The following is a 23,810-nucleotide window of genomic DNA, read 5'->3' as shown; positions in this document are numbered from 1 at the left end:
ATTTTCATCTTTGCATGGAGGGTCACTTGAAATTACGCCTAGAGAGCCTTTAGGAAAAATATTTTTATATTTTTTATATTTTTTTGACTATTGCTGAACCTAGCTATAGCATCTTGAATCTCTAAATCAAACATAAGAAAAAAGAAGATTCCAAAATAATGATTGCTTTGTTTTCTATACACAGAGGTAAAAATACTGCTTTCTAACGTCACACAAACAGTTTTTTAATGAATAAGGTAAAAATCTAAAAATATTTGTTCAACCAACGTCATGAAATATTATGCTAATCATTATCTTTAATTATAAATTATTACTATTATTAAAAATATCCCTCTGACATCAGCAGAAACGCTCCAAACTACAAAGTAGTATGCTTCATTCCTAGTGCAGCTTTGTTACCGCGTAGCTCAGAAAAGAAAAATGTATCAGTTACGCATCAGAAATTCAAAACATTTTTGTTCTTCTCAATATCTTTAATTAATGGAATGCATGTATTGTTTCAATCTAATTGTATTTTTAAAGCATTGGACAAGCGTTAACATTTTAGTTTCATGTAGTTGTAAACAGTTAATACATTTTATTAATCGTCAATTAAATGAAAATAAGTGAACTAAGTGAAATAAGTGAGTTTATGCAAAATGTATAAAAAAAATAACTCTATTCAGTTGTAGAACTTTTGATTTTTTAGACTAATAAATTCTGTTGGACCAAAAAAAGTTTGTGATTTAAACCAGCTAATTTGCACAGATGTCGAAATTGAAAAATTCGAGTTAGCTGCAAAAATTCAATTCCTTTAAATTCAGAAGGGTGAACTTCAATATTATGTCTTGTTCATCCTACTTTAAAAAAGATTAAAAAAAACTATAAAAAATAAAATAAAATTGAAAATCATACAAAAATAACCAGACAACAATAGAATAGGAATACGACATTATAGCATTATTAAAGCGTATTTTGTTACAGAGTAAATAGTTTTACTAGACACTTATGAAATCATTAACTTAGTAAAATGGGTCTGTTTACACTGCACAGTTGCTGCGTCTTATGCTCATTGGACTTTTTAAAGCTATAACTTGATTCTGAAAGTCGTCTTTCTTATTCAAAGTTTTCGGTTAATCACTGAAGATAAATTTCAATAAAGTACATTTTGAAGAAATTCAAGCAAAACAGCTAGATCTAAGACCCAACCTGACCCTAGACTTAAAATGTTTTGATTGTTAGATTGTTGTGTGGTCTAACAAATGAAAGTTAGAAAGTGCATTTATGAAAGTTTAATTGTTTAATTAGATTCCTTTAATCATTCTTGAAATTGTTGCAGTGGTAAAGCTTTAAAAAGTTTGTAAGAATATTATTCAAGTCTAACCGTTACAAAAAGTGATAAATAGAAAGTCCACGTCTACGTCAGCATGTATGCATCAATGTTTTGTTTGTTAAAATTAGATTTTTTCTTTCCTGAAATTTTTTCTCCAGCTTCACTCTCTAATTTTTACAAAAAAGGCAAAAAAATCACCAAAATATTCTCCAGCAAAAAGATATAATTTTACGCGACTTAAAGGGACTGTAAACGAAAAATAAAAGGGGGTATTGGTTGAAACCTGAGTATCTTAGGAGTTGATTTAGACCCATAAGAGTTCTATCTGATGTTCCTGTCTCGAGAAATTGATATAAAACTGTGTCAAAATTATACCAAAATGTATATATGTAAGATTTTGTATAAGATTCGAAGTATATAAACAGATCATATTCAACAAATACGCAACCAATCTGAAAACAACGATATTCCATGAGGAGCCTGAGAAACTCAAGCTTGCTTCTATTATTATTTAAATTTAATAATTTTTTATTGTTAATAGAAATAATTGATAAAATTATTTATGCGTCCGGAACATGTCACCAGAACTCCAACCAATGGCAATGCAGAATTATTGTCACATGTCTCCGTCTGTATCACGTGACCAGTATACTGCACTGTCATTGGAAGGAGTTCTTGTCACATACGGACGTATATCTTACATATATACGTTTTGGTTTATAATTTTGACACAGTTTTATGTCAATTTCTCGAGACAGGAACATCAGATAGATGTCTTATAGGTATCGTTCAAAACCTGAGATTCTCAGGTTTCAGCCTATACCCCCTTTCATTTTTCCTTTACAGTCCCTTTAAGTTCCCAGATTTAGATGTACACAGTAGCTTTTTAATCATATCAAAAGACCATCGAAGTGATGAAAAAAGCCACTTCTTTTTTAGAGTTAAAACCCTATTTTCTTTATTACTATTTTCGCATTTCAAGGAATTTCTCAGTTTTAGAAATTTTTAGAAAGATATTTATTTCTGGAGAAATTTGAAGAAATTTTTAGATTTTTGAAAATATGTAACCACACGCTACGTGTTTAGTTTCATGAATCAAAATATATTAAATATCAGAGAAAATTCAAAGTTCTTGACTTCCCTTCGTTAGGATACATATTATTTGTAAGGATAGCTTAATTAATATCTCCATCTTTACATATACCAGCTGGGGTAAACCATTGATATTTCAAACTTTGATTATCTGATTTAGCAAATGCATTCTTATTTTGTTTAAGTCATCAAAAGTAGAAGGGTGGTTTTTGTTTTTAAATTTATCGTTTAAAAGTCGGATTCAGGCCCTGAATTCATAAATTTAAATGAAGGAATAGCTGGAAGGGTTTATTTTCAATTTGAATTCTGTTCATCATGTTACTGTTCAGATTTCTGACTGTTTTTATATTCAAATAGAATCAGATGAGAGGAGAATCAGAGCCTGGGGGTGAGGGGGGGGCGAAGTTAGGGAGAGAGAATTCTAAAGATAAAATAGGATGGGGAGGCGGATTTTTCCGTGAGGTATGTGAGGACACTTATTTAAAAGGACTCAGGTCTGAATAGACTGTGAACAATATTATTAAACAAGGAAGAATAGGTTTGGAAGATAGGGTTACCCACAAAGGATGACACGATAATTATTAAGTCATTTTTTAAACATTCAAAGATCCCTGCAGCTGTAAACTTCTTTCTCTCTTATTTAGTAAACCAGGTAAAGGTTGCAAATTAAAGGCAACCTTTAAAAGAATTTGTCCACAACACTGCATATCCAGTTTAACTACCTGAAATAGTCGGTCTGAAAAACGAGGGAATTATAAGTTACGGAAATATGTGATAATTTAATTTGAAGTAATTTTATAAAAGATAAATATTTTTAGTTTTTACAAGGACATGCATAAATGACATTGCCCGATTTACAACGGTACCCTTAACGGCTTTGTCTGATCAAGATGAAATAGATATCATTGTTTATTAACTGTTTATTTTCGTTTGAGGTTTCTCTGTGAAAGTGACATACCGCATTTTTTGTTGTTTAAAAGAAGCAACGGAGAAATTCGCTGAAATAAACACTTTCGAGTCAGAAAAACGACGGTGTCCTTCATATTTTTTTATTAGATTATGGTCTCCAGGGTAAATCGGACATTTACATCTTTGCATGAAGAATCACGTGAAGTTACGTTTGTAAGTCTGTTGAAATGGGATTATTGGACCTTTTTAGAACTGGAAACTAATTATTAAGCGGGTAAATTAATAGATGGAACTAATTTCCCTAATGTTGGGCAATCTCGGAGAATCTCTTAATATTCGCCATCTTTTAGATTTTCCCTGTACTGAGTTCCATTCAACTTTATTCATCCAGAGTTCAATTTTTCTATTCTTCTATTCTTCTATTCTTCTTTTCTTCTATTCTTTCTATTCTATTAGTCTTCATATTCTTTCTACACTTCTATTTTTCTATTCTTCTATTTTTCTATTCTTCTACTCTTCTATTCTTCAATTCTTCTATTCTTTAAATTTTCTATTCTTCTTATCTTCTATTCTTCTATTCTTTTATTCTTCTATTCTTCTATTCTTCTATTCTTCTATTCTTCTATTCTTCTAATTTTCTATTCTTCTATTCTTTATCCTTCTTTTTTTCTATTCGTCTATTCTTCTATTCTTCTATTCTTCTATTCTTCTATTCTTCTATTCTTCTATTCTTGTATCCTTCTATCCTTCTATTCTTTTATTCTTCTATTCTTCTATTCTTCTATTCTTCTATTCTTCTATTCTTCTATTCTTCTAATTTTCTATTCTTTATCCTTCTTTTTTTCTATTCGTCTATTCTTCTATTCTTCTATTCTTCTATTCTTCTATTCTTCTATTCTTCTATTCTTCTATTCTTCTATTCTTCTATTCTTCTATTCTTCTATTCTTCTATTCTTCTATTCTTCTATTCTTCTATTCTTGTATCCTTCTATCCTTCTATTCTTCTATTATTGTATGCTTCTATCCTTCTTTCCATCAATCCTTCTATTCTTCTATCCGTCTATGATTTTATTCTTCTATCCTTCTATCATCAAATTTTCCTCAATAAATGATTTATTATCGGTATCTTCGTATCCTTAGTCCTCGATCTTTCAATTACAAAATCTAAAATTTAATAACTCTGATGGATTATGTAATTAAGTTAATTGAAATCCGCTAAAAGAATTAGAACTTGGAATTTGTTTGATAATAAAACCAGAATCAATATCAGATTTCTACTTTGTTACTTTAACAAACTTTTTAAACGACCATCACTTTGAAAGTATTATCTTTGTGCCGAAATCAGTTACGTATGACTATAATTGTAAAGCATTTAATGAGTGACCCCGACAAAAATATTGGATTAAATCTAAATTTTTGCGACAAACTTTTTTACATCCTTGGAGAAAACTTTCAAAACCCTTAAATTATAAAAAAACTTTTCTTGAACTCTTTGTTTGTAATTTCTATATTTTTGCCACCTAATATCGCAGACATTTAACATTACAAACCTAAAAGTCTGCTGTAGGTTACCACCACTGGGTTGCAAAATTGTTCAGTTCCTTCTGAAAGTGTTAAAGCCAATCAATTATCATATTTGACTAAAATTTACTATATTAGGTTAATAGATTTTCCAACAGTGGTTTGTAATTATCATTAAAAGTTTAGGCAAACTTAATGGCAAATTTTAAATAAAAATGTAAAATAATAATCAATATAATACTTGTTTTTTTTAGGAAAAACTGATTATGGAAGTTATGAAGCAAGTTGGCTTGACGCAAGAAATATTTGCAGGTATAAACCAAAATTTACAAGATTTACAAAAATTATAAAAATAATATTTTAATACCAGTATGTACGTTCATATAAAACAAGACATTCGTATAAATGTTCTCTATAGCCGGCTAAACGGCTGGACCGAATGGGCTAACATTTTTTGTGGACACTCATGGGTAGCCTCAAAGAATAAAAAGATCTTCAGCTAGTATGTACATATTTTTATTTCTGGAAAAGAGAAGTTTTTCTGTGCAAACCCAAAAATTAACAATGAAATATGTTTCAATGTGTTTAAGTGTGGTGTGTACGTTGTTTCCCATTTTTCTTATAAATTTGTCTTTTTTCTTTATTTGCCACCAGTCAGTTTCTTTATTCCCAATGCAGTGGCATTGCAGATTTCTGTGCAAAATCCAGTTTTGCACAATGCATTAATTACTTAATTAATTAATCCGGTGATTTTTATACTATGGTTAAATTTAGAGAATTTTATAGTATTCGCAATCCAAATCTGTGGCTTTTATTCTTCGGTTATCAAGACTCAAAATTTGCAACCTGATGGATTCAACCTTAGATGTTTCAAACTTAGAGTATTTGATTTAACAAAAATCATAGTTTTAAATATCTAAGGCCTACAACATTGGGTTGCCATGACATGTCTTGCGGCAAAAATTCAATTCCTTTCGCGCACTGTGATTTAAAGGTCTCGAGCTCTCAAGCAAAAATTAATGAGACTTTTTTTAAGCAGACTGAATCCATGTGCACTTAAGATTAAAATCTTATGTTTTCAATTCTAACATCCTTTATTGAGAAGAACCAAATAAGTTTTATTTTTTCTGATAAGATTTATTTTCCATCCTTAAGGCTAAACTAAAGGAGATATGTGGTCACAAAGCCGTACCAATAATGTCGTCTAATTCGACCCTTAGCTTTTACTAGGCTCCGATCGCAGGGTGTCCAAGAGAAATTAATTTAATTCTGCTGACGACAAAAGATACAAACTTACTATTACTTGATCCCGGGAAGCTATCAAACACAAATCATCTCTCTTGCAACCTTACTAAAGTTTTCTTTACTACAACTCGGGGAGGACTAAAAAGTAAACTAAAAAGTATTAAACAAAAAGAAATGGACGGTGTTCAACGAATGCCCAAATTAAGATGGTTTGATGAAAATAAAAAATCGCAGTTTTTAATTCTATTAATTCATTAACTTGAAATATTAAAAATTGAAATAGATATATCATTTAAAAAGCGCCTTTTATATTATCGATAGCAATCTTTAAATAAAAATTTGAAATTCATTTTTGAAGTTATATTTTCTTGATTTGGAATTTAAACATTCTTTTAGAATTCAAACAGACGAGTAATCAAATCTAACTTTTCTTCTGTCCAAACTTTTTGCGCATTTCCTTTTCTTGTAAAACTTGCACCAATTATAACTTTTTTTATTTTCTTGTTGACATTTATCTAGAAAATATAGAAATTTAAATAAAGTTAGTTAGATTTTTTTACAATTTACCAAAGAGAAGATAGTTTGTTTCTTGATATTACATCTGAAATATAAATGTATCTATAAAATGTGTTTATCATTTGAAATAATTTATACTTTTTTTTAGGTATATGTTTGCATTTTTTGATGAAATTATGTCTATGTATTATGTTTAACCTACATACCATGAATACCAGAATTATCATATTATATTTCTCTAAAATTTATTGAAAATGGGTTTACCCAATGAAAAGGTCAAATTTATGCAAATGTATCGGTACGACGTTGTGACCCCGTAGCTTCTCTAGTTTTAATTTTTCAACCATGCGTTAAAAAAATATTCCTCCAATCGCAAATTTTACCAAAATTATGCTTAAAATATATATGAATTTAGTCTAATTTTAATTTAATTTTAAGTCTCACATGATCCATGGCCTCCTGTTTAGGGAGATGTGTATGGACCTGGTGTCCCTCGAGACCTCGGAGGAGAACATGATGGTGGAGGCCGTCATCAAACAGGCAGGCCGAGTATATTCAAAACTTTTACAACTGAACAGTCTTTTCCAAACGAAATGGTCAATCCCTTTAATCTGTTTGTCCAGTATGATCAATCCCTTTAATCTGTTTGTCCAGTATGATCAAACCCTTTAATCTGTTTGTCCAGTATGATCAATCCCTTTAATCTGTTTGTCCAGTATGAGCAATCCATTTAATCTGTTTGTCCAGTATGATCATTCCCTTTAATTTGTTTTTCCAGTATGATCAAACCCTTTAATCTGTTTGTCCAGTATGATCAATCCCTTTAATTTGTTCGTCCAGTATGATCATTACCTTTAATCTGTTTGTCCAGTATGATCAATCCCTTAAATCTGTTTGTCCAGTATTTTGGCTACGCTCAATTTAATACAACCGAAGTTAAATAATTTACTTTATTAACTGGTAAAGGTACAAATTTAAGTTAAAGTTTTTGAGTATTAAATATCAAGGTGACGTGGCAGAAATCTAGTACGTCTTGCCGCGTTCCAATATCCGGCTTCAGTCTCTTCATAATAGATCGTCTTCCGCCACAGTATGATCATTCCCTTTAATCTGTTTGTCCAGTATGATCATTACCTTTAATCTGTTTCTCCAGTATGATCACTACCTTTAATCTGTTTGTCCAGTATGATTATTACCTTTAATCTGTTTGTCCAGTACGATCATTACCTTTAATCTGTTTGTCCAGTATGATCATTTCCTTTAATCTGTTTGTCCAGTATGATCATTACCTTTAATCTGTTTGTCCAGTATGATCATTCCCTTTAATTTGTTTGTCCAGTATGATCAATCCCTTTAATCTGTTTGTCCAGTATGATCATTCCATTTAATTTGTTTGTCCAGTATGATCAATCCCTTTAATCTGTTTGTCCAGTATGATCATTCCATTTAATTTGTTTGTCCAGTCTGATCATTCCATTTAATCTGTTTGTCCCGTATGATCAATCCCTTTAATCTGTTTGTCCAGTATGATCAATCCCTTTAATCTGTTTGTCCAGTATGATCATTCCATTTAATTTGTTTGTCCAGTATGATCATTCCATTTAATCTGTTTGTCCAGTATGATCAATCCCTTCAATCTGTTTGTCCAGTATGATCAATCCCTTTAATCTTTTTGTCCAGTATGATCATTCCCTTTAATCTGTTTGTCCAGTATGATCAATCCCTTTAATCTGTTTGTCCAGTACGATCAATCCCTTTAATCTGTTTGTCCAGTATAATAAATCCCTTTAATCTGTTTGTCCAGTATGAGCAATCCATTTAATCTGTTTGTCCAGTATGATCAATCCATTTAATCTGTTTGTCCAGTATGATCAATCCCTTTAATCTGTTTGTCCAGTATGGTCAATCCCTTTAATCTGTTTTTCCAGTATGATCATAACCTTTAATCTGTTTGTCCAGTATGATCACTCCCTTTAATCTGTATGTTCAGTATGATCATTCCCTTTAATCTGTTTGTCCAGTATGATCACTCCCTTTAATCTGTTTGTCCAGTATGATCACTCCCATTAATCTGTTTGTCCAGTATGATCATTCCCTTTAATCTGTTTGTCCAGTATGATCATTACCTTTAATCTGTTTGTCCAGTATGATCATTACCTTTAATCTGTTTGTCCAGTATGATCAATCCCTTTAATCTGTTTGTCCAGTATGATTATTACCTTTAATCTGTTTGTCCAGTATGAGCATTACCTTTAATCTGTTTTTCCAGTATGATCATTCCCTTTAATCTGTTTTTCCAGTATGATCATTACCTTTAATCTGTTTGTCCAGTATGATCATTCCCTTTAATCTGTTTTTCCAGTATGATTATTACCTTTAATCTGTTTGTCCAGTTTGATCATTACCTTTAATCTGTTTGTCCCGTATGATCACTCCCTTTAATCTGTTTGTCCAGTATGAGGTGGACGATATCTGGACTTCTGGCAGACTCTGTAACTTCCATGGATGTGATGCTCCACATCTACAACCTAAAAATATTAAAGGTAATTACATGTTTACCACACTGTTAAAACAGTGTTTACCAAACTGGACAAACCTTGTTTACCACACTGTTAAACATTATTTACTACACTGGTAAATCATTTTTTACCACCCTGTTAAGCATTGTTTATCACAAAGGTAAATCATTGTTTACTGCACAAAGGTAAAGCATTGTCTACCACAAAGGTAAAGCATTGTTTACCACACTGATAAGCATTGTTTACCACACTGGTAAGCATTGTTTACCACACTGGAAAGCATCGTTTACCTCAAAGGTAAGCATTGTTTTCCACAAAGGTAAAGCATTGTTTACCACAAAGGTAACACACTGCACTGGTAAACAATGCTTTCTAGACTGGTGAAACATTGTTTACCAAACTGGTAAACATTGTTTACCACACTGATAAAACATTTTTTACCACACTGGTAAACATTGTTTATAACACTGGACAAACTTTGTTTATCTTACTGGTAGTAATGGGCAATAGCCAGATTCGTTTTACAGAAACTTTTGATATATTTTTAGACTATTAAAGGTGTTACGAGTACGACTATATGAGAAAGTTCCAACATTTAAAAACTTTATTCTGTAAAAGTTAGCTTTTATCAAGCATGCTAATATATTACCCAAGAAGAAAATATCAGGCAAAAACTATTAAGACGAATCTAGCTAATGCCTATCGCTACATACGGGTAAAAAGTTTACCCCCTCCATATATCTGTATTAAAATTCTTCATTTAACCCTAATTTTTCACCCAACCCCCCACATGACCCAATCCTTCTCTGTAACAGCTACCCGCTCTATCTAACCCAAACCACAAAAAAATTCCTCAAGGGGAATTTCTCAATCTAACCCAAGTGTTCACCCATTCCAAGTACTATGTCAAACTGCTTTCATCTAAACTATAGTTTTGAACCCATCCAATCCCTCCGTGGGATAGTTTTCATTTATTCTAGAGTTCTCCCCCCATCCAATCCCTCTGTGAGATGGTTTTCATTTATTCTTTTTTAAGTCAAGAGGCAGGTTATTCCACATCTTAAGAAGAGAGCTTGATGGTAAATACTGTAATGAGCACATTTTGAGAATGTCAAGTTGATAGTTCAGCGATCTTTTAAAGTTTCCAAGCTTTTTAAAAATATTTTCAAAAGATGCAGGAAGAAGTTTATGTGTATATTTATACATAAATATAGCTTAAGGTAAGTGTATGTTTGCTTTAAAAATATATATTTGTAACCCTGAATGATACAACCCAACAAATATTTGTTTCGAATGTTTTGAAAAAAAGGAGACATATATGATTAATCTGTATATTTATCCATAATCTTTGATGAGGGAATATTATCATAAATATCATGAAGTTAGTACAAAATAACAAGAAGTGATATTTATAAACCAAAAAGTGTTTTCAATCCAAGAACCCTATGTTTAAGGACAATTTATAAACCAAAAGGTGTGTTTTCAAACCAGAAGCCCTATGTTTAAAGATGGTTTAAAAACCAAGAACCCTACGTTTAAGGATTATCTATAATCCAAGAACCCTATGTTTAAGGAGGTTTTATAGACCAAGAACTCTTAGTTTAAGGATTGTTAATGAACCAAGAACCCAATGTTTAAAGATCGTTTAAGCACCAAGAACCCTAAGTTTAAGGATTATTTATATAAGGAACATTTTTTTGACTTAAAAGACTCAAAAAGAGTCAAAATTAATGACTAAAGACTAAAAAAACTAGATTTTTAACTTTTCACACATTATAGTTTATTAAGACAGATATTTTACCTGTTTTGCACTAGGGTTTCTTTCCCTTAAGCATGCTATTGAGTCGAGAAGCTATTCTGAAAATAGGAACAAAAATAAAAGATTAGGACAGGGATTTAGGAACAATAAAAAGATTGTTCAGGAATTAGGAACAAAATTAAAGGATATTAGGACAGTGATTTAGGAACAATAAAAAGATTGTTTAGGAATTAGGAACAAAAATATAGGATTAGGACAGGGATTTAAGGTGGGTCAGACACAGTATTAGGAACAGGAACAATAATAGAAATATTAGCAATTTAAGAACAAAGAGAAATTACTAGTTATACTTAAATGCATGAAAATTAGGAAATGTATTACAATTTTAATAAATGAGTATTGATTAAGAAACATTACTAGATATGAACAATATTATAACTTAAGTCTAGTTTCTTACAAATTTCTAATTCTAAATTTATCGTTAACAATAACATTTACTTGTTGTCGTTGATTTTTAAATTAAACTGAAGAAAAGAAAGTCAAGATAAGCCGCATATTAACACTAATAAAACAAAACACAATGTCGTCGTATACTTACATCGTTGGTTATATTTATTTTTAACAAGCTAGAAAAATATTTTTTTCGTCCTTTAATTATTATATTTCCATGAAATAAAAGATAATCAAATAGCTTGAAATTGAAAAACATTAATTTATTGATTTATCAAATTGGGAACATTTTTTGCCTCGAAATCTCAGGGGGGGCGAATGTCCCCCCGCTCCCCCCCCCTGTATGTATCCGCCCCTGAATTAAGAACACTATGCATAAGGATTGTTTATGAACCAAGAGACCTAAGTTTAAAGATTATTTATAAACCAAGAACCCTATGTTTAAGGATGGTTTATGAACCAAAGACCCTATATTTTAGGATGGTTCTGGTCTGGCTCAGGATCTTCTATTCCTCCGACCAATGAGACTGCTCCGGGATGGAAGGATAACCCTTGGTCTGATACAGGTTACAATATCTCACAAAGAAGAAAAGTATAAACTGTTCACTCTCCACTAAACACTACTATATCTTCGGTCAATGTACTGCAAAATACTGCAGTACACACCAAAGTTTAGTTGAGGGTTAGTTGTATAATATGTTTTCTTTTAACTTAATTTTTACCGATAGAAATAAATTTAAAATGTTTTTAAGATAACACATTTATTCAAATAAAATTACTGCATCGATGTTGCAAATTTTGCATTTTTGAGATCCGTTAAGAGTTAAAGCAGAGTTTGTACTTACGTTATTATCTCGTTATCTTCATTATTTTTACTTTTTTTCTGTACAATACAAAACAATTCAACCTACTTGTCTTGTAAACCTTTGCAACAAATTACGTGTCCTCTGCAACTGAACAAATTAGTTGTTGTTTAGTTTAGTATAACTAGTCTACAGTACAACTGAAACGCAATAAATTTGTTGTATACTTCTGTACAACTGTACACCAAATTGCTAGGTTTCCTGTCTCAGTTCGTCTCTAAACCAGTTCCACAGCCGGACAATGCTGAGTACCTACTCCAACGCTCTGGGGTCACCATTGAAGCATGTTTATCAGGTGGCAATTCATTAAAATTCATATCAAGTTAAATTTTCATGACTCCATGACTCAGGATTTCACCTGTAGTAGGTAGTTCAGCGACCTCAAGTTAAATGTTCATGACTCTATGACTCAGGATTTATCCTATAGTAGGTAGTTCAGCGACCTCTCCCATTTATCTAATTCGGTCACATATCAAGTTAAATGTTCATGACTCCGTGACTCAGGATGTAACCCATAGTAGGTAATTCAGCGACCTCTCCCATTTATCTAATTCTGTCACATATCAAATTAAATGTTCATGACTCCGTGACTCAGGATGTATTCCATAGTAGGTAGTTCAGCCACCTCTCCCATTTATCTAATTCGGTCACATATCAAGTTAAATGTTCATGACTCCGAGACTCAAGATTTAACCTGCAGTAGGTAGTTCAGTGACCTCTCCCATTTATTTAATTCGGTCACATATCAAGTTAAAGGTTCATGACTCCGTTACTCAGGATTTATCCCATAGTAGGTAGTTTAGCCACCTCTCTCATTTATCTAATTCGGTCACATATCAAGTTAAAAATTCATGACTCCCTGACTCAGGATTTAACCTGTAGTAGGTAGTTCAGCCACCTCTCCCATTTATCTAATTTGGTCACATATCAAGTTAAAGGTTCAACGGACATTACACCTTGTAGCATAGAGAAAGGAAAAGAAAGGGTAAAGCTTACCTCAGATGTATACAGCCGACTACCCTATTAAATTATTAATTAATTAATTGGTGGTCGGTTGTGTACATCATGATATGTTTACGTAACTAACACTGTACACTTGTGATCGTATTTCTTGGGGGATTTTATGGAATTGATAATTTTTTGATTTTATTTCTTTATATAAAGAGTAATTTTTATATAAAGAGTAATTTTTATACAAAGAGAAATTTTTATATAAAGAAAAGTACGTATTAAATATTTAGCCATGAAAAAACTAACTTTACCAACAGGATATGTAATTAGTTAATACTTCTGATATGATAAAAAAAAAAATGTATTCTGGATAAAAGAAAATTGCAGACCAGGGCATGGACTTTTTGCCCCCTCCCCTGGCCCTACATTGCATTTTTTTTTCAAAACTTTTCACCTGACTAACATCTCCTTCTTTGAAAAGGTTTAAGCAAATATAACTCGAGGGATGTATCCTTAAAAGGTCTAGCCATGAAAAAATTCACATTTTTACAAGAATTGTTCGTGCATTTTCTCACGTTGCAATATTGTGTCATTCTTGTCTTAAAATAAACAAACAACTTTACTGAAATGTACTGCAGTTTACAATCCTGTGTTTACAATCCATATTTAGTGTCCATCTAATTATCAATAAAAATATTTAATTATCTATATTTAACCACCCAAAGAGATACGATCACTCTATACACATGTGTACAGTGTTTGATACGTGACATCTGAGGTAAGCTTTACCTCTTCGTTTCCTTTCTCTATGCTCTTTAGACACATTCCTTCTTTCTCTGCTATATCATCTATTATCCTTGTTTATATAATAGCTTATATCTTTAGACACATTCCTTCTTTTCTCTACTATATCATCTATTTATCCTAGTTTATATAATGGCTTATATCTTTTCTCTGCTATATCATCTATTATCCTTGTTTATATAATGGCTTATATCTTTTCTCTACTATATCATCTTTTATCCTTGTTTATATAATAGCTTATATCTTTTCTCTGCTATATCATCTATTTATCCTTGTTTTTATAATGGCTTATATCTTTTCTCTGCTATATCATCTTTTATCCTTGTTTATATAATAGCTTATATCTTTTCTCTACTATATCATATATTTATCCTTGTTTTTATAATGGCTTATATCTTTTCTCTGCTATATCATCTTTTATCCTTGTTTATATAATGGCTTATATCTTTTCTCTACTATATCATATATTTATCCTTGTTTTTATAATGGCTTATATCTTTTCTCTGCTATATCATCTTTTATCCTTGTTTATATAATGGCTTATATCTTTTCTCTACTATATCATATATTTATCCTAGTTTATATAATGGCTTATATCTTTTCTCTACTATATCATATATTTATCCTTGTTTATATAATAGCTTATATCTTTAGACCTTTAAAAAAAATTCTGAAATAAAAATAAGTCATATCATGTAATATTAAAGGTTTGCGTCATCAGGTTGTAAAGCTATAAGTATTTGTTGTCTAAATATTATTTGTTGTTTAGTTCAAAATAACTGGTATTCAGATGGAATAGAATGGCATGATGCAGCATGTTACAGGTATATATATTATACACTTACAAAAATAAAATTAAAAATATATATAGAGTAAAGTGCACCTTTATAATAATTTTGAAATTATTAATTTTTCATTTCAAATAAAAGCCGTTTACTAAATGATGTAGGTTAAATTTTTACAATGAATTTATTGACACCAAGTTTGATTTTCGGAAGTCAAAAGGATTTTTTTGGGTTTTCAAAGTACCTTAGCTGCAGAAATAAAATTCTTAGCATATGAGCTAAGAAATCGGAAAATTTCAATATTAAATCATACCTCTTTTTTAATTCTACTTCTCAGTCATAAAAAGACAAACTATGAAGAAACTTATTTAATAAAATTTTTAGAAATAGACATTTTGCGCAAGATAAAAACACATGACTACTTGTTTTCTGTCCAATTTTGATTTGAAGGTTATTGAATGAAATAAACCTTGGTTTTATTTTAAGAACGCGTATCAATATGTATTATTCTGGAAATGAACTTTACTCTTTGTATATATATGTACAAAAAATAAACAGAATGTTCCGAAAAAAAACCTTTTATTGAATTTAAAAGTATCACACGTGGGTCATCGTGGAACATTGCTTAATTATGGAAAGGGTTCTTTGTACATATTTAAATCCCTGTTTTTGTTTTATAGATTGGTCAAATTATCAGAATTACGATTGTTCTTAATTTGAAATTGTCAATGTATTGTCATTTCCGAATATTTCTAACAGAATAACTTTAAACAAATTTTACTTTGTTTGAGTTACCCTCCATACAAAGAAAACAATGAATCAAGAATGAGAGAACTCTGTGTGTAAATGTGTTGAAAAGCTTCTAAATGGTTCTGAATCCCGTTGTACGCTGCGTAAAGATTGATCTAAACACAGCTGATCCGTTCCTTGCGCCCCCTGAAAATATCGTCTTTTTTATGTTAGACGCGGATTTCTAACACTGAAAGTAAATATTTTCTCTTTCTTATAGAAGTTAACTATTGATGTTATTTAAATAAAAAAGAGCTTGCATACAACGTTTAAACAATTTTAAAACGGAGATGCCCCTTTTTAAATGAAAGGACACTTGAAATTACGCTTACAGTCCCTTTAATAAAATTAGTGTGCACTAAAAGGCTCCGCATAATGCAGCGAAAACTCCTTTCAAGTTCTATTACAGTATCTTAAAAAAAAAAAAGTACGAATTGTGTAAAAAAAAGGAATATTTAAATTTAGCAGTTTGACTGTATTTGTCCTAACAAAATAATATATTGCCCCCCCCTAGCAAAAGTCCTAGTTGCGCCTCTGATTATATTTCTGATATTTTATCCCTTTACTATATTTAATTAGAATATCTAAACTACCTGCTTCCCAACATATTAGATCAATGAAAAGTTTCCTGGCCAAGAAATTCTTGTTGTTGTAAACATTAAAGCTTAAAGTTAAGCAACTATATACCAGACTCATTAAAGGGATTGTTCCAGACATTTAAATGAGTTCATAGGAAACCCCAATGTTTAATCATGAGTACATTCGATCAACAAAACTTTATGTTGTGAATATAGCGCTGTTATAGTGTTGTGTTCTATAGCGCTAAATGTACATGCAAAGGGCTGCATAAAAGCATAAGTAAGTTAGATCGGTAAAATCAAAGCCCAAGGCGTTGCGACACTTTAAAGTCGACCCTGTCATAAGACTTTTTATAAGTCAGCTGAATCTATGTGCTAAGCGTTCAAGAATAACAATATCCATCAAAAGTTCCAATATCCTGTCCTAAACCATCTAAATTGTAATTTTATTTGTCATCATTTTTATATCTTTAGATATTTGCATTTTTATTTCGGATTTTCATTTAAAAAGAAAAAAACGAAGAGACGTTTTTAGGTTCTTTCATGCTTTATATTGCGTAATCAATTCCAATAATTTCAAGATGAAACGATAGAACCAATGAGAAGACTTTTATTTACATTATTATACATTATTATTATATACAGTGACGTATTAGGACTGCCCGGCAGAAGTGTTTTCCTAGGACCGGCCCGCTTTTAGTATTGTACTGTACTGACCCGATTTTAGTATTGTACTGTACCGGCCCGATATTAGTATTGTACTGTACCGGCCCGCTTTTAGTATTGTACTGTACCGGCCCGCTTTTAGTATTTTACTGTACCGTCCCGCTTTTAGTATTGTACTGTACCAGCCCGCTTTTAGTATTGTACTGTACTGGCCCGCTTTTAGTATTGTACTGTACTGGCCCAATTTTAGTATTGTACTGTACCGGCCCAATTTTATTATTGTACTGTACCGTCCCGCTTTTAGTATTGTACTGTACCGGCCCGCTTTTAGTATTTTACTGTACCGGCCCGCTTTTAGTATTGTACTGTACCGGCCCGCTTTTAGTATTGTACTGCACCGGCCTGCTTTTAGTATTGTACTGTACCAGCCCGCTTTTAGTATTGTACTGTACCGGCCCGCTTTTAGTATTGTACTGTACCGGCCTGCTTTTAGTATTGTACTGTACCGGCCCGCTTTTAGTATTGTACTGCACCGGCCCGCTTTTACTATTGAACTGTACCGGTCAGCTTTTACTATTGTAAAGTACATGGATTTTCCTCTGACGTTTATAAAGCAAAATAATTATGCATATCAATGCAAGTTTTTAAAGTATTTTTGAAAAAACGTTCGTTTTGTGATACACGATAGTTTTTCAAAATCTTTTCGGAAAATTTGTTCGTTCAACAAAAACAATAGTTTTTTTCATTTGTTTTTTTAACAATAGTTTTTCATTTCTTTGAATGATCCGAGTGGTTTGCCTGCGTTTATTTTGTTTTTTCACAAAAACAATGCCCATCTCTAACTGTACTTTTCATTTGACTTTAGTTTTTGAAATTTTGACCTGACCAGATTCATGATACAAGGAATTACAAGTTATTTGAATCATTTTTACCTTATAAAATGCAAAAAAAGAAAAAATCCCCAGACAGATAATAAATATTTAAATTGGGGTTTATGTTTCCTTGCAAGCGTATAATTATATTTAACAAGAAACTTGAATCTTTTAAATCCTTCAAACCTTATTCTCATGAATATATTTTCATTTAGATATTTCTTTGAATTTAACAAAATTTAACAAAACTGCACAATTTTATCTTATTTAAAATTCAGAATAGACATGCAGTAAATATAGTAAATTGGAAAAATGTTGATAATACAAGCGAAGAAAAAATACATGGAAAAAAACTGGTTTAAAGTTTAAACATAACAATTGGCAAGAAAACATTAGAAATGTATTTTCATCGTGTATTTGGTAATCTATAAAAATATAGATTCAGATGTTTATTAACTCTAATTATGTACAAAAGAAATACAGACTATTAACGTAAACTTGAATAACATTCATTTTAAATAATTACAAGGCCTAATGACCGATGGTACCCTTTAAACAAATGAAAGAAAATGAGATCAAGATTTAATGGTTTACTCCGTAATTCTTCATACTCTTTTCACTTGTAAACTTCATACTCTTTATGCTTTTTACTTTAAACCTAAATTCTAATAAGGAAATGGAATCGATATCCAAGTTTTTCCAATCTTAGTAAAAACACTGGGCATTCACACTCACACCCGGCCTCACAGAGGACTATCCGACCAAATTCAAGAAACGCATTCTAAAAGTAACAGACACTTTAATTTCAGACAGATTTACGGCTACGGCTTTGTGATCTCGTATGTGCATCGTTGTATCAAACAGAATAAACCAAACCATAAATATGTAGTCAATACATCTTTGCAACCTGATGTCGAAGACACCTGATATTTTGAAATTTGAATTCTTCGAGCTAATATATCAAAATATTTAAGATCTCTTCCAATGACTAAATCATTATTTATATAAACAATAAAATCCGAAAAAGGAATTACTTCCGTTTAAATATATCATTCTGAAATCATGCCCAAAACTTGTTGAAAACACAGTCTGTCCAATTTTTTTAAAATTTATTTCAGCCTGAGAAGGGCTTTTATGCTTTTAAAACGAAAAAATTGGTAAGGTTTTATTTAAAAATTTGTAAGGTTTTATATAAAAATGGTAAGGTTTTGTATAAAATGGTAAGGTTTTGTATAAAATGGTAAGGTTTTGCATAAAATGGTAAGGTTTTGTATAAAATGGTAAGGTTTTGTATAAAATGGTAAGGTTTTGTATAAAATGGTATGGTTTTGTATTAAAAAAATGGTAAGGTTTTGTATTAAAATGGTAAAGTTTTGTATAAAAAATTGGTAAGGTTTTGTATAAAAATGGTAAGGTTTTGTATAAAAATGGTAAAGTTTTGTATAAAAAATTGGTAAGGTTTTGTATAAAAATGGTAAGGTTTTGTATAAAAATGGTAAGGTTTTGTATAAAAATGGTAAGGTTTTGTATAAAAATGGTAAAGTTTTGTATAAAAAATTGGTAAGGTTTTGTATAAAAATGGTAAGGTTTTGTATAAAAATGGTAAGGTTTGGTATGTAAAAATGGTATTGTTTTGTCATAAAAAAATTGTATGGTTTTGTATAAAAAAAATCAGAGAAACATGATTAATCATTTCATGTTCTTCAATGAGATTTGAAATAAACATCTGTGTACACATTTAACTACACAATCAAAACAGAATAGTTATATAAAATAAAATATAAAAATTATATAAAAAAACATGTACTGCCGGATCATGGTACAATCTGCATTCACTGTTTTCTTATTTATTTATCTTCAATGAAACCAGATTTTGAGATCTGTCGATCCCAATATGTCGCAACCCGTCCCCGTCCCCCTCCCTTCCCTCTCCTTAATTCTAATCTCATTGTTGTTCTTCATTCTTGTTTCTAGTTTAGAACACGGTGTGCAAAGACCTTGCAACTTTGAAATCGTGTCTTGGCACTTTCGTAGGAGCAAAAACCTAGAGCATATGTTTTGTACTCTTCAGACATAGTACACAAAACAGAACATAAAGTTATTCAATACAATATGGTGTGGTAGGCAAAACAGAGCAGAGATGTCTTATTAAGAACACAGAAAAAGATGTATACAGTGTTACCTGCAAAGGATGAGACTTCAGAGACGACTCTGCGGATTTTTTGTAAATTTTGTACATTCATCATTACACGGTTCACAGCATCTGTCTACTTGTTCCTTTCTTTTTAAAAAATGTACAAGCCAGACACAACATTTAACCTATAGACCGTCATATTCAATGATTTTTAGGTCGTCCGTTATAAAAGTCTCATCTTTTGTAGGTAACCCTGTATGGATGATGGATGTGTATTGGCTTTATACATGAATCGAATCTAGATCTTATTTTATTTTATGGATTAATAAAATGCTTTTCCTTTATGCCTTACTTGACAATTTTACACTGTTAGAAAAACTCTTAACATTTGCTAAAAAAGTTGCATTATTTTTTAGGACTTCTTTAAAGTGTTGAACCACCATTGCTTTTGTTTTTACATCTCTAGCTTAATTACACTTTTTTGTAGCTCTAGACATGTACATTTTAAGAATGTTCAGCACGTGTCTCTAGATTTACTTTTGAAGAAATAATAAACAAAATAAACCTTAGGATTATTGTGTATCACAAACTTAATAGTTTAGTCATGCTTTTTACAGTAACATACCACAAAATTATATGATAGGACTGTTTGATATTAAATGTCCAATTAGTATATGATATGTTTAAAAGAGATTCAGCTCTCAGGTTCAAGAAAATCATATTTTGTTTTATTTCTCTAATAATGTTTATTTTCAGAACAAAGCAATTTATCTGCGAGGATTCAGATGTGATGATGAACTTTATGAAGAAAACTCATCCGAACTTTGTACTCAGATAGTACACACATCTTACAGGGACAGTGTACTTAGATAGTACACACATCTTACAGGGACAGTGTACTTAGATAGTACACACATCTTACATTAAATAGTACGCAGATCTTAGTGTACTCAGATAGTACACACACCTGATAGTGATAGTGTTTTAAGATAATACACAAATCTTACAGAACAGTGTTCTCAGATAGTTAACAGATCTAACAGGGACATTGTACTCAGATAGTACACCGATCTTACAGAGACATTGTACTCATATAGTACTTAGATCTTACAGGTATAGTTTACTCAGATAGTAAACAGATCTTACAGAGATAGTGTACTCAGATAGTACACAGGTCTTAAAGTGATAGTGTAGTCAGATAGTACACAGATAAAACGGTGCAGTGGCATTGCACAATATAATAATGTACACAAATATTAAAGTGTCATTAGTACTTAGTACTAAGATAGTACACAAATAGCTCACTGAACCAATGCAAAGATATCAGTTTACTAAAAAATGGCACTCTACCATCATATTCAAAATCCACAATAACTTTCCAATACTTTTGAAAAATATTACAAATGCTACAGCAGCATGGTACACTCAGTTTACCACTTGTAGTTCATGTATATAGTACATATTCAACGTACTCCTCCTCAGTTATTAGTAAAAAGTGTACAAACACAGACTTAAAAAGTACACAAGTCACTATGATCTTGCCATGCTACATTTGTTGCATAAAACGTGCTGGGTCAACTCTACACTGGGTAGCGTGACTGGACGGTACGTTGGACTGTAATTTTTTCATTTATATATTTTTGCAACCCAGTGGCGTAAACCTTAGATTATTCAAACTATGAATTCTGTTTGGTCAAGTAATTTGATAAAGTTTGAAATTTCAAAGGTTTACACCATCTAGTTGCAAAAATATAGGGATTACAAAAATTTGAGTTTGTGTGCAAAAAATCAATTCTTTTCAGTTTAATTATGTAAATACTAGTCAAAAATGATAGTACAATTAACACTTCTTAAAATTTAAACAAATTTTAAATTTATGATGTAAACAACATTAGAAGTTTTTTTTAAAATGTTGAAATATTTTTATATGTAGACACCCAATCAAAATTGCGATCATTACTGTTTTTACTGTGTAGAATACGGTTCTCTTATTGGTCTGAAGGGTTTACAGAGCAGAAATCAGTTTATTTCCCAGCGAGCAAAAACTTCGTTTAAATTAGATTGTCCCATCAAAAGTTTCCTATCGTCGAGTTCGGACATTTTGAATTTAAAGAACCAATTTATTTAAGTTAAAATAACTTTTTGCTGTCATTAATTAGCTTGGTAACCCAGCTTTGTCTGGAAACAAAGTTTTTCCTAAAAACTGCAACCCAATTTTTGTTGTTTTTGAACAAAGCTAATCGAACAATCCCGTGTTTCTACCGTGTTCCCTAATCCAAATTTGGGAAAAATCCGGGAAAAGGTTTCCTGAGTTATAATCAAATATTATATTAATTATTATATAACTTATTGTATTTGAGAATAAATAAACTTATATTTAATTGTTATTTTCTGCGTACGGTCATAATAGTATATGTAGTATTGGTGCCAGTATAAACGTCGGACCCACAAATGTCTGACGGTACAAACCTAAGACTTACAATGGTCGTACAGTACAAACGTCGGATTGCAGAAGTCGGGACAGACTAGTACAAACTAGTACAAACAGACTAGTGCGACACTAGTACAAATGTTGGACTGGTACAAACGTTGGACTGGTATAAACGTCGGATCAGGACAGACGTCGGCCCAGTACAAGCGTCGAACTTGTACAAACGTCGGACAGTACAAACGTCGGACAGTACAAACGTCGGACAGTACAAACGTCGGACAGTACAAACGTCGGATGAGGACAGACGTCGGACTAGTACAAACGTCGGACTTTTACAAACATCGGACAGTACAAACGTCGGACCACTACAAACGTCAGACTAGTACCAACATTGGACAAAAGATTTTCAAAAAATTTTAGATTTTTTTAAAAACCCCTTATATTGAATTGTCTAATTAAAACTACCCAAAGGAACTGAGTTCTTGTCACTACCTCAAATGTTCTCATCCCCCTTTATCTTTGCAACCCACTGGTATTAACATTTGTATACTTTCAAACTTAAACTGTTTGATCTTTCAAAGGTCTACGACATTGGGTTGCAGAGATATAGACATTGGAACATCAGAGTGTGATAAGAACTCAACTCCTTTCTGATTTGTTGTTTATATATAGTGCTGTTTTCAAAAAGTTGAGAGTGAGACTTTATTCAGTTATCTTTGATTTTGATCATCAAACGTTAGTGGCTTTTAATTTATTTCTTATATCAATAGCCTTTTTTCAAACTCAACCAAAGTTTTTTCTTATAAATGTACCCGTCCGACGTTTGTACTAGTCCGAAGTTTGTCTCAGTCCGACGTTTGCACTGTCCTACCTTTGTAACGTCTGGCGTTTGTACGTGGGTCCGACGTTTGTAGTTGAACTGCAGGTACCGTAGTATCAACAGGAGAAATGTTTGTTCGAAACTTGTTTATTTGACCTTATCCCATGGATGGGCTATTTTGGCTCCCTATCCTGATGAAGGGGGCGATTTCATCCCTCCTCCCCCCCCCCCATGAATTTACTCAGAATTGTGATATAAGGGTTAGGGTGCTAAGGTTTTTGAAAAATTAAAAAGTACATTGGGAAAATATTTAAAGATATTTTTTCTAATTTTAACAAATATACTAGTTTTAAACTTATTTTGACACTAAATTGATAAATGGTAATTATTATATTTAGCCATTTTTAAACTTACTCAGCATTCCTCCCCCACCCCTTTCTTTTTATAGTTTGATTATAAAGTTGACAATATTTTGTGTTAAAGTCCAGAAATCAGTTTGATTGATGGTTTAATCTTTGCACAGGGTGTCCCACGAAACATGAGGGTTAAGAGACGACTTGAATATTGTATTTGATCTTTGTAATATTGTGTTGCATTCTTTCTTCAAACTAATATTAAAAGCAACACTCTCTGCAGACCACATTTTGAAAATGCCAGGAATAGGGGAGTTTTGGGCTTAATTTTTCAAGAATCATAAATGTGTAAGTCACGTTTCGTGGGACACCCTGTATTTCTTTGAATGCAGTTGCATCCAAACTATTGAAAACTATTTTCTTTTGGCAATATTTAAACCA

At 31.4% G+C, this 23,810-nt stretch overlaps 1 protein-coding gene across 1 annotated transcript in view; it reads left to right on the top strand.

The window, feature by feature from the left end:
- LOC111709818 (uncharacterized) overlaps positions 1-21,458 on the top strand; it is a 29,569-nt gene extending 8,111 nt beyond the window's left edge. Inside the window, exons 3-9 of the mRNA XM_023483732.1 lie at positions 5,089-5,146; positions 7,063-7,135; positions 9,051-9,138; positions 11,803-11,889; positions 12,383-12,481; positions 14,711-14,765; positions 20,522-21,458. Of these exons, the coding sequence (XP_023339500.1) occupies positions 5,089-5,146; positions 7,063-7,135; positions 9,051-9,138; positions 11,803-11,889; positions 12,383-12,481; positions 14,711-14,765; positions 20,522-20,603 (542 nt within the window). The 3' untranslated portion in view covers positions 20,604-21,458. The remainder of the gene's footprint in view (positions 1-5,088; positions 5,147-7,062; positions 7,136-9,050; positions 9,139-11,802; positions 11,890-12,382; positions 12,482-14,710; positions 14,766-20,521) is intronic.
- Positions 21,459-23,810: the final 2,352 nt, after the last annotated feature.

The sequence above is a fragment of the Eurytemora carolleeae genome, unplaced genomic scaffold (genome assembly GCF_000591075.1).
Source record: "Eurytemora carolleeae unplaced genomic scaffold, Eaff_2.0 scaffold967, whole genome shotgun sequence".
NCBI lineage: Eukaryota > Metazoa > Arthropoda > Copepoda > Calanoida > Temoridae > Eurytemora > Eurytemora carolleeae.
The sequence above is the reverse complement of the archived record's forward strand: the minus strand, read 5'-3'. Positions and strand labels throughout refer to the sequence as shown.